At 37.4% G+C, this 12636-nt stretch overlaps 1 protein-coding gene across 2 annotated transcripts in view; it reads right to left on the bottom strand.

The window, feature by feature from the left end:
- Positions 1–1424: 1424 nt before the first annotated feature.
- Positions 1425–12636, bottom strand: part of LOC126259496 (mitotic checkpoint protein BUB3) — an 80725-nt gene continuing 69513 nt past the window's right edge. For both annotated transcript variants that reach the window (XM_049956343.1, XM_049956344.1), the window contains exons 7-8: positions 10064–10203; positions 1425–1894 (exon numbers count right to left, since the gene is read on the bottom strand). In XM_049956343.1, the coding sequence (XP_049812300.1) occupies positions 1776–1894; positions 10064–10203 (259 nt within the window). In that variant the 3' untranslated portion in view covers positions 1425–1775. The remainder of the gene's footprint in view (positions 1895–10063; positions 10204–12636) is intronic.

The following is a 12636-nucleotide window of genomic DNA, read 5'->3' as shown; positions in this document are numbered from 1 at the left end:
TTTTAACACAAAACACTGTGAACATTATACTGGTCAGGTCTTCAACATCAATAAGTAAGGCACACATTAAATTGACAAGGAAACACACACTGAGGCAGAGAAGGCCATCTTTGTGTGCCAGATGTCCCACAACGATATATTTCGGCTGACAATATAGACATAGCAACAGTTTCACTTGAACTGAGACAAGGATGGATGGGGAGGGGGGGATTTTTGCTGTTGAGTGTTCTGGATACAATACGTGTGTAGTTGGTTTTAAGTATATCTTTGCCTTGTTTGATATTTAATGTCTGCTTCTGAATGTAGCCTTATAAAGTAATAGTGGACTTCACTCCGACACCTTTTTTGCAAAGTACAGGCATCATCAAGGGGTGCCCCATAGAACAAATAAGCCTTCACTCTTCTTTTGTAGTGTTCTGGTGGTATTGTGTATTGAACTGGGGACCTAGAAACAACGGAGAGGCTTCGTCCCCACTGTAGCCCTCAGCTGTTCACAACCCCACATCAGGTTACAGTCCATTCACCCCACTGCCGCCCCCACCAAATCCAGGGTTGTTGTCCCCCCTGTGCAGTTCAGCCCCCAGCCATTGTATTCCGCCCCCCCCCCCCCCCCCCCAATGGGGAATGTCTCATGCCAGACGAGTTTAGCCCCAAATGTTTGTGTGGCAGAGTAATTATGGTGTACGTGTACATGGAAACAATGTGTGCGCGCAGCAATTGCCGGCATGCTGTAACTGAAGCAAAATAAAGGGAACCAGCCCGCATTTGCCGAGGCAGATGGAAAACCACATTAAAAACCATCCACAGGCTGGCCGGCACACTGGACCTCAACACTAATCCACTGGGCGGATTCATACTGGGGACCGGCACGCCTTCCCGCTCGGGAAGCAGCGCATTGGACTGCGTGGCTAGCTGGGTGGACTTCTGGCGGTATATTTTAATCTCTAAATTAAAAGGTACCTGACAACACGCAGGAACAAACTATGAAATGCCCCCTCTTCTGTTTATCCCCAATATTTCACATTCACCCCAAACAATTTTAGCAAAGACTTCCTAACTCTTAAATTTATTTTTCATATTAACACACACTATCGATTCGGGAAAGCTTTTCTTGCTAAAATTGCCAGTCTAAATTAGATATTCTCTCTATGTCTTCCATCATCAGTTTTTTTGTTGCACAAATAGTAAAACACGTCTACAACTTTCAATCTAATTCTCAAGTTACTAGTACTGAAACTGAACAGGTATATGTTAAAAATCAAACCCATCTACATTCACCTCCTAGTGCATAAGTAGTAGAAAATAGTTTTTTGTACTAAGAAGAGGAATGATAAAACAAGTTGGCATTCACACTTTAACTCAATCAATCATGTAACTTTCAATGCAAAAACAACAACAACACAAGTAGCCGAACATAAAATCAATTAAATTATTCATTCTCACTTGAGTTTTAATAAAAAAAAGAATAATACAAAAGGATAGACATTCACAAGAATTGCATTTAAAATCCATGTTTCAATTGTACTATTTGGTTATTTGTTTTCCATAGTGCTTATGTTCTAGAAAACATACACTGAAGTAGCTTTTTATGTAGATCTGAGTTAAATATCCATCGTCACTACACAAATGCCACAGACAGTAACAGTTTTAGCAACATGTAAAAAAATAAATTTCACTCTTTCACAATAATATGATGATATTTCAATGACAGTTTAAAACTCTACCCTGCATAAATTAAATTCAGAATTTCAATATTTCATTTGTACAATTTATGTTCATTTTGGTTTTGTTTCTTGATCCGTCACATAACGAATGAATACACTGTCCTCTGGCATATTTTCAGGTGACATCTCTTGCTCATATATATATGAACAGGCAATGGCTAACACAGTTCCTGTAAAAGAAACAATGGTTATGTTGCTAAGTGAAGACAGTAGCTAGTTACATTTTCTAATTAGTACATCAATATCTCGACAGCCTGCTAGTGGAAAACCTCTAAATTTTCAATTATGATATTAATTAATATATACGATAGATTCAACTAAAGAGCAAATTATTTCAGTAGGTACAGTTTTGAAAGTGAGAAGATGACTGGGTGGATCGCAGAGAATGAAGGGGAATATGACAAAGAATGAACTAGGACAGAAAGGGCAACACTGGCTTGTGAGAGCGGCAGAGAAAAAGGAAAGTAACACAGTTATAGAAGGCTGACAAAGTGAATATATGTTGAGAGGGGAAGAAAATGTGGATAGATAGATAGAGAGATAGGGCAGGGGGGGGGGGGGGGCGTTCCCATTAATAACATTATTGAAAGAAAACAAAATATTTATCATTAATGTTTTTCACAGACACTAAAAATAATGTCAAATGTATCGTGGCATTTTCCAGCTAGTATAACAGGATATAACACACAAAAACAAGTGCCCTTTCCAACACAAAAAGTGGATCAATTATCATGTTGTACAATCACCATCAGATATTGGACCTATTTGAAAAACTGTTCAATCGGTCTTTTGTTCCACTAAAATTATTCTTGCTTTTTATTTTTGACTAACTATTGAACAAATACTCACACACTTTTGGACTCATAACATTAAAACTACATTAGTGATTGCTTTAATAGTGAATAACCTTTAACAAAAAAAAATATGCATTTGTTGCTTTTCATCTTAAACCAGACGGATATGTTAACTTCTGAAACAGACTGATACATTTAGTAGTTTGCTTTCATTTGTTCTTAACTAATTATACTATCTGAACTTAAGTGTGGCAATGATGAGGGCAATTTTTGCAATATATGAACATAAACGTGCCCCCCCCAACCAACCTCCTTCCCATCCGCTGATGACTTATTTGCTTATAAAAAGGTGTTTTATTTAAATAGCTATTTGTCAGGGAACAAGACTTCATCTCCCTATTGCAAAAGGAAATACAATCATTCATAATACACCCAAATTTGAATTTTGTCTACATAATATTATTTACAACAACTTCCTTGGTGCAGCCAATACAGGTTTTACTGCATGGTGTTCCAAAAAGCGGTCATTTGAAACATAGGCAAGCCCTTAAATTCATGTGTGTCTGAAAATGAGTGCATCTCCTAACAAGATATCCCACACACTAGACAAAGCATTGAATAACTTTCATAGCTTCTAGAAAATCTTATTTAAAAAGGATAAAAATATTTAATAGTGAGCTTCCAGGTGTTCTACAGAGCTGTTGTTTCCATTTTCTGCACAATATGTCAACCACCAACTCAGCCGTCTTCTTCAGGTGCTACAAATTCTGCTATTATGTAAGCTACTGTTGATCTTACACCGTCAGTTACAGCCAAGTTTGATACCTGACATCCATTGCACCCTTTGATGCTCTTTTTGTTATACAAAGCAAGCACTGATATTCCATAAAATGCAAATTCCCTCAACATCTCCCAACTCTGACAAATGTTATGGTCGGTAAGATTTTAATAAATCGCATGCCAGACCAACAGTCTTATTTAAATTGAAATTATTATTCCTGTTTATTATGTTACCCGACACATTTATTTCAACAGAAATCTGGCACTCACACTGCACTTCTGGTATCATTGTATTCCATTTCATGATTATATTTGAGGCAGTGCTTGGCAACAGCTTATATGCTTGGTTGTTTTTGTCAAGTGTGTCACTGATGTTCCTTTCATCTGAGGAGTGACGTTTCAAAACACAATAAGTCCACTCACAGTCAAAAATTAGTCTGAAGCATATTTCTACTCTACAAGGTGTGCAACACTGAGTTATGGTGTTGTTTTCACTTAAGACAATAGTTTTAACCGTTTAAATCAGGTGCAAAATTTGACTTTCTGTTCAAAGTGCAAAAAGTCCAACAGTGAAATTGGTTCGAATCGCGACAAGTCCATCTACCGCCGATTGCTAACGAAGGTTTTTTCAGTAAGACAAAAGCTGTGGCACCAAGACACAATGCATTTTAAAACTTCACTACAATGTGTATATAATATCAGGAGGAAAGTTGTTACTCACTATATAGTGGAGATGCTGAGTCACAGATAGGCATACCAAAAGAGGACTCTCACAATTATAGCTTTCGGGCATTAAGGCCTTCATCAACAATAGACACACATGCACACGAGACGTGCACATACGTGCACATGCGCGCACACTCTGAAAGAGTTAAATAGTACACATTTAAGTGGATTCCTATCCAGAAATTAAAATGAAACAAGTAGTTAGTATGTGTAGTAAAATCAATTTAGTAGACAATCTCACAAAAATTGTCTTTCAAAACATCTTACCTCTCTATCTGCTCAATTTTCCTTTTTGCAACACCCTTCTGCCGCTTCCTAGACCCAGAGGAGTGGTCCCCTACACGTACAACTCCTTCCACATTGGTCATATTTTTCATGAACAAGACACCAACCATCCAATCTGTTTCATGTGACAATGCAATGGCTACAATAATAAGTGGTATGGGTATACAACTGACACATTGTAGAAATGAAACCATAGGAAATGAAGGATGGAATGTAACACACACACACACACACACACACACACACACACACACACACACACACACACACACACACACTTTATTTTCTATGGTTTCATTTCTACAATGTATCAGTTGTATACCCATAACACTTATTATTGTAGCCATTGCATTGTCACATGAAACAGATTGGATGGTTGGTATCTTGTTCATGAAAAATAAGACTGATGTGGAAGGAGTTATACGTGTAGGGGACCACTCTTCTGGATCTAGGAAGCGGCAGAAGGGTGTTGCAAAAAGGAAGATTGAGCAGATAGAGAGGTAAGATGTTTTGAAAGACAATTTTTGTGAGATTGTCTACTAAATTGATTTTACTACACATACTAACTACTTGTTTCATTTTAATTTCTGGATAGGAATCCACTTAAACATGTACTATTTAATTCTTTCAGATACCGTGACAAGGGCCCTGAAATACTGGAGTTTGAGCGTCTTCATGGACATAAAGAGGAAGATTCAACTGCTGAACTATCTAATTAGAAATAGGCTCAAAGTCTACACACACTTAAACTACAGCGGGACAGGATTCTGTCTTAATTTATGGTTTCCTCCAGTCCGAAACGATGACATCCTCAGAAAGAGGATGGAAAACTGAAAACTCAAACTACCAAGTTTGAAGTGAGAGTAGACAGCTTGCAAGTTCCGGTGTGTTCCAAGATTTTTAGAGCTCTGTTTGGAATAGAAACAACTTGACTTAACAGCACTGCTTCCTCGGTAGTTGCTGGTAATGTCATTTGTGAAAAAAGAGGAGTGGATCACAGAACAAAACAAAACTTTGCAAAGGAAGATAGTGTGATACAATTTATCGCAAATTTGAAGGCTAGAAAAAGTCACTATAGCAGACAAAAAAGTAAAAGACACTATCTATCTTCAGACTTAAATATCACAAAACTTTTTAAAATGTATAATGAAAGTGTCCCTGATTCCTTAAAAGTAAAAAAGTGGTTTTTCAGTAACATATTCTCAAAAAAATTTAATGTGGGGTTTGGTGATCCTGTAGTAGATATTTGTCGTTACTGCTGTAGAATAAAACATGAAATAAAAATAACTAAAGTTTTGGTCAAGAGACAAAGGGCGCAAGCTGAAATTGCTGCTCACAAAATGAGAGCTACGCAGATTAACAAACTTATGAAAGAGGACCTGTCCAATAGCTTGTCTTTATGCTTTGATCTGCAGCAAGACCAACCCCTGCCAAAACTCACTACTGGTGAAGCTTATTACGCACATCAACTGTCATATTATGCTCTCTGTATTACAGATACTGACAATAAGTCTCCAGTTTACTGCTGGACTGAAGACCAGGCTGGTGGAGGTTCAAACAAAGTAGCTTCAGCCTTAATAGATGCTCTGATTAAGTGCAGATATGAAGAAAATACTTCAACAATAAGACTATTTTGCAATGGCTACACTGGACAAAACAGGAAAGCCCATGTGGTTCATTCTCTCTACTATTGGCTGTTAAAAAAAGTCTCCAGACTCAGTACAGGAGATATGCATTACCTTTCCAGTGTGTGGTCGCTCCTACTTACCTGCAGATCGATCTTTTGGTACTGTGGAAAAAAGCCTTTGGAAGCTATCTGAAATACTCACTCCTGAACAATATCACAGGACTTATCAGAAAATTGGGAATGTCTGAAGACTAGGAATAGACAGTTGTTCTGAGCTTCAAGGAACTCTGCCAAAATTTGAGAAAGCCAGTGGGATAAGAGACAAGAAGTGGGTTATACTCAAAAAGAAACTGAAGGGGAAAAGAATCCATGTTGTTTTTAGGATGGAGCCCTTGTATGGTTTGGATGATACATCAAAAAATTATATGACCTTGCTAAAAAGAGGTGTAGCAACAGATCAGATCCATCACCCAAATATTCTCAGTTTGGTACATCCAATAAAATCAGAAGAAAGGAGGATTTATTTGTCCTTCTGAAACAATGATTTGGTAAAAGTTGGAAGGATGGCGATTCCTTAAAATTTTATGTTGACATACTTCAGGGAGATTGGCTGCTGCACAATCTGGAAGACAAAGCTGAAGACGTACAGTATGATTGCCTGGAGGAGGAACCAGGATATCAAATGCTTTGAAGTTTGAAAGAATAATACCCAGTAAATTTTGAACATTATTTTTTAATTAGAACTTGGGAAAACTGAAATGACGTTTTTGATAGTGATGTCCAAAATATGATTTTCTTTTCAATATCTTATAAAATAAATTTTACAATTATTTTAATATAATAAATTAACTAAGTTGTGAAAAGAATTGTTAATAATTTCAATTTAACTGCTTACAAAAGTTTGGTAAAACAGCGTATATTATAATTTGCATGTTCGATAAAAATTATGGCTGTACACTTTAACAATGTTTGAAAATGGCATGCTTAATTTTAATTCTGAGAGAGTGATTAGAGAATACAGCATTTGTAAATTTGCTACAAAAGACAATTTGCTAAAAGTTATAGTAAGTAACCATTCAATGGTTTTTTTTATTATGTAAATTTGTTTCAAAACACATTATGTCCATCTGGCTGATGCAAAATGAGAAAAGTTCATAGATTTCAAAAATTCAGTTGGCAACACCGCCTTTAAATAAGGAGTGAGATTTGTCTAACTCATTCGATTCTTTTAACTTCTTGAAGCTTAAAAAATACTCAACAAAAATCATAATTTACTCCACAACTTTGCATAATATTCGTTCTTTGCTTCTCCTGTAAAACTTTTATTACTGGACTAATCATGTTTTGGAACGTTACTCCTTATCTGTCCTGTGCCCAATGGAGGCATGTCACATTCGCACATAATGCGATATACATCCAACTTTGGAGACAGATCGTCTTTAAAATTCCAAAGTATACTTTTTATCTTAGTGGTAGGGAGTAAAATACACTGGATGGCATGTCCATAAGAATCTACCAGTCTTTCCAGATACTGGGCCAGTATAATGCAGGTAAGTTGTTTTTGGCTTCTCTTCCTCAGTCTGTCAAGCTCTCTCTCTCTCTCTCTCTCTCAGGCATTCTTGATCTTGATTGCATCACCCATTCAATTTTAACCAGTGTTGTAATTATCCGGCAAGATTCTCCTCATCTGAAAGTGTTTGAGTTCTATGGACCAGAGTATTTTTTTGTGGCTGATGGTGATGGCTCGAGCTGTGGAGGTAGAGTTTCGTGTGTGTAGGTTATCAATATGCACTGTGACCCAGGGATCCATCCAGTCTTCTCTCAATCAACACAGTGAGGACAGTAAGTTGGTCCTCTTTTCAAGTTCCATTACGTATTTTATATTTCAATGGATAGAGTCTACATGTTCCAGGAACTCTTGAAGCTTTTCTGCTCCATGTGGCTGTACTACAAATGTGGCATCCAAGTACCAATAAAAACATAAGGGTTTCAACTTGGCATATTCTAGTGCCTCTGCTTCAAAGTGTTCCACGTATAGGTTCCCCATGACAGGTGGTGATGGACTACTAATCACCACACCTTCAGTATGTTCCTAGTATTTTCCATTAAACAGGAAGTAAGTTGATGTCAGAATGCGCCCAAAAAGTTACATGAAATCGTCAAACTTTTCCACAATGAGTTCCGAGGAATCAGGAAGTGGAACTCTCGTAAAGAGGGAGACTACATCAAAACTGGCCTTAATATTTGTATCCTGGAGCTGCATTTGACTGAGGCAATGTAAATAGTTGTCAGAGTTGCAAATGGACGTTCACACTTCTCCACATACACAACTCCACTGATTACTTACATCACCTCAGTCGACTGCAGCTCCAGGATACAGACATTATTGTTAGTTTCAGTGTAGTCTCCATCTTTATGAGAGTCCCATTTCTTTCGAATTCATCGTGGAAAAGTTCATCAGTTGTTTCACAGAACCTTTTAGGCACATCCTGACCAACTCATTTCTGTTCAATAGTAAACATTATAAACAAACCAATGGTATGGCTACAGATAATCCGTTATCACTCGTCATAGCAAACCTGTATATGGAACACTTTGAAGCAAAGGTACTAGAACCCGCCAAGTTAAAAACAACGTTTCTATTGGTATGTGGCACGGCCACTTGGAGTGGAAATGCTTCACAACTTCCTGGAACATTTAAATTATATCTATCAAAATATTTAACACACAATAAAACTTGAAAGGAGTGTCAATTACATCTCCTCACCATGTTAGTCAAGAGAAAACTGGATGGCTCCATAGGTCACAGTGTACATAAACTAACCTCTATCTCCATGCCTTGAGCCATTACCACTTGTCACAAAAAATACTCTAATCCATAGAGCTCTGACAGTTTCAGATAAACAGAGCCTTGCTGGAGAATTTAGCACTTACGACTGGTGCTCTGAAGGAATGGATTCCCAGATCATCAAATTGGATGGGTCACGCAATCAAAACCGAGAATGCCTGAGAGAGAGGTGGAGACAGACAGGAAGAGAAGCCAAAAATCACATATTTTCTTTATACTGACCCAATACCCAGGAAGATAGGTGGAATCCTACAAATACATGTCATCCAGAGTATTTTGCTTGCTTCAACTAAGATAAAAAATATACTTTGGATGTTAAAGACAGTTCATGTCTCCAAAAGTCGGGTATCACATTCTATGCAAATGTGGCATATCTTCATTGGGCACAGGGCAGATGCAAGGAACATCAGTGACTCGTTCAATTACAACAACCAAGCATATCAGCTGTCCCCCAACACTGCCTCAAATATAATCATGAAATGAAATATGATGATATCAGTATCGTAGTGTGAATGCCACATTTCTGGGGCGGTATAATTAAGGAGACTATTGAAATGAAGATTTAAGGAAATGTAATAAACAGGAATACAGGTTTTAATTTAAACAACACTGGAGGATCTAGCACTCTATTTATTAAAATCTTGCTGACTATCACACCCATCAGAGTTGGAAAATGCTGATGGAATTTGTGTTTCACGGAATATCAGTGCCTATTCTGTAAAACAAAAGATTATCAAAGGGCACAGTGGACATCATAAATCGAACTCTACTATACATAGCAGTGTGAGACCAATAACAGCTCACAGTCTGGTTGGAGCCCAGACAGTGAGTACATATTAGTAGCAGAAATCACAGCACCTGAAGAAGACAGCTGGGTTGGTCATCGAAATACTGTGCAAGAAATGGAAATTAATTTAGCTAAACACCCAGAAATTCACTATTAATCAATCATACTGAGAAAACCTGAGAGACCACATAAGGATACTTAGTTTATTATAGGCAAATTTTAGGTGTGAGTCAATAAACTGCTCACTTGTATTCAGTTAAACAACAAACCATAAGAATTAAAAGTGGCCCACAACATTCAGTGAGGAGGATATCCACTACACAGCTTCAGGTACTAGTTTGTTTTGTAGCCTACATTTTAATTTGTGGAAGACATACCACTGTGTATTCACAGTTATGAATTAAGATAGTTGCCACATATTTTCAAGATTTTGACTTAGAGTACAACATTCTTATAGTCTTATAATTAAATTACAGTTTGAGATTTACTTACCATCATTGCTGAAACACAATGATGATATTGGAGCAGAGTATCTGTGAAACTGGCACAAACGTTTCTTGTTGAATCCATCCCATATATTAACATAGCAGTCAGATCCACCAGTCGCAAACGTGTTGTAGCCGTTATGAAAACTGGGAAAAATGCAGTATAAGTTTAATAGTGAAATACTTTTAAATGATCTATGAAGCATATTTATTCTAGTAAAATTGTATGTAGAACACTTTGGAAATTACCCAAGTATAATCTAATATATAGTTAGTAACTACAGAATGTGACAGTGATGCACTTTAACACTACCAAGTTTACTCCATTCGTAAAATTGTTAAAATTCGACAAAAAAAGACTAAGCTGACAGGAGACATCCCTCCCATTTCTACCAATAAATAAAAATATGTCACAGCACTGCATCTTTCAGAACTATTGTCCCTTGTTCAGAGAGACAAAAAGAATGATTGGGGAAAGGAGGACGGAAACAGGAGAGGGGCGAGGCAAGTCAACAGTCAAGCTAAGGCAGACAGATCCTCCTGGTATGAGGAGAAACAGGAGGAAAGATGAAGGAAAAGGTGTAAGAGAGAAATAAGAAGTCAATCCCATTTTCAAGACGGGTTGTTGAACAGACTCGCAAAACTGTAGGCCTGTATCTTTCGATGTCGGCTTCTTGTAGAACTTTGGAATGTTATATGTTCGTGTGAAATGACATTTCTACATGGGCTCTGAAAATGACGACTGTTTGTAAGCCAATCCTGGACAAAATAAGAGCACATGGAATATCAGAACAGTTCTGTTATTGGACTGAAGATATTCTAGGAAACAGAACATGGCATGTCATTCTCAATAGGGACAAATCTTTAGACATAAAAGTAACTTTGGACTTACCTCAAGGGACTGTTATAGGAGCATTACATTTCACAATATACATAAATGAACAAATGGATAATGTTGGAAGTTCCCTTGAGATATTTTGTGGATGATGCTGCTATATACAGAGAAGTCGCAATCTACAAAACTGTAATGAAATGCAAGATGACCTGCAGAAGATTGATTCTGCAGGGATTAAGAACGGACCCTCAATTTAAACAAATATAACAGATTGTGGATAAATAGGCAGAAGCCTTGTTATTGTACAATTACATAACTGCAGAAGAATCACTGGAAGCAGTCACCTCCAAAAAATATCTAGGAGTACATGAAGAAGCAACGGAAAATCCATTATGGAATAATGACAATATTATGAAAAAGGACAGATTGTTACTCATCATAGTGTGTAGATGTGAAGTTGTAGATAGGCACAACAAAAAGACTGTTAAACAAGTAAGCTTTTAGCCATTAGGCCTTCTTCTGAATTAAACACACACACACACACACACACACACACACACACACACACACACACACACACACACACACACAAACTAGCCTCAGCAGACAATGGTCATATGTATGTGCCAATTGTGTTTGCACGAGTGTGTGAGTTGTGCGTGCAAGGCCTTCTGGCCAAAAGCTTACTTGTCTAGCAGTCTTTTTGTGGTGACTATCTATGACTCAACATCTCCACTACATTGTGAGTAGCGATCTATCCTTTTCATAATTTTGTCAGTACATGTATGAAGTGATTTAAAACTGGAATTGCTGCAAAAAATTAAATGCAGGTATAGCAGATTGTAGACTGAGATTCACCGGAAGAATCCTCAGGAAGTATAGTTTACCAATGAGAGAGGTAACACACGAAACCCTCCTTCCAACAATACTTGAGTACTGCTTCTCAGTGTGGCATCAATACTAGGCAGAATTTATGGAGAAAGAAGAGACCAACCACAGAAGAGCAGTGCATTTTCTTATATAATCATTTAGCAAGCACAAAACTGTCAATGAGATGCTAAGCCAACTCCAGTTGCAGATGCTGCAAGAGAGGGGTTTTGCAGACGGAGTCGTTTACTGATGAACTCTAAGTAGGGTCAACCAATATGTTGCTTTCTCCTAGGCATAGCTCCAGGAAAGACCACTACATGCACTACATGCTTGAAATAAAATTTCTTGAGGAACACTATTTGTGACCAAGGAAGTTGACGCATTATCTAAAAGACTCCTGGTATCGTTCTGTGACTGTAGATGAATCATGTTATCATTTTTCCTAGAAGCACAAGTAATTTAAAAGAGGGTGACATAGGTGACTGTGCACCGTAACAGTTAAATCTGTTAAACTGGCGGGAAAAGATGTGGCAAGTATTTTTTGGAACTCGCCACTAAAATCAAGAGGTTTGGAAAAGTGTAAAACAGTTAACTAGCTCTTATTACAAAGGATTATTGAAGCACTTCCATAGTGAGTTGAAGCAGAATTGACCAATTCAGCAAAAAATTAAAATAAAAATAAAAAAATGCTAGTGGACCAATATTGTTTGTATCCTCACACACAGCTGTCATAATGGCATGAATGCATAAAGTTGCACTTCGAAACAGTTTCCTATCGTTCTTCTCTATTTCTCAAATTTGGCTCTTCCTCTGACTTGACATGAAAACCAAACTCATCTAAGACACAAAACTTTCTTTTCATCCTGTGAAATATA

The sequence above is a fragment of the Schistocerca nitens genome, chromosome 5 (genome assembly GCF_023898315.1).
Source record: "Schistocerca nitens isolate TAMUIC-IGC-003100 chromosome 5, iqSchNite1.1, whole genome shotgun sequence".
Classification (NCBI taxonomy): Eukaryota; Metazoa; Arthropoda; class Insecta; order Orthoptera; family Acrididae; genus Schistocerca; species Schistocerca nitens.
Note: the sequence above shows the minus strand (reverse complement) of the source record. Positions and strands in the feature narration are given on the sequence as shown.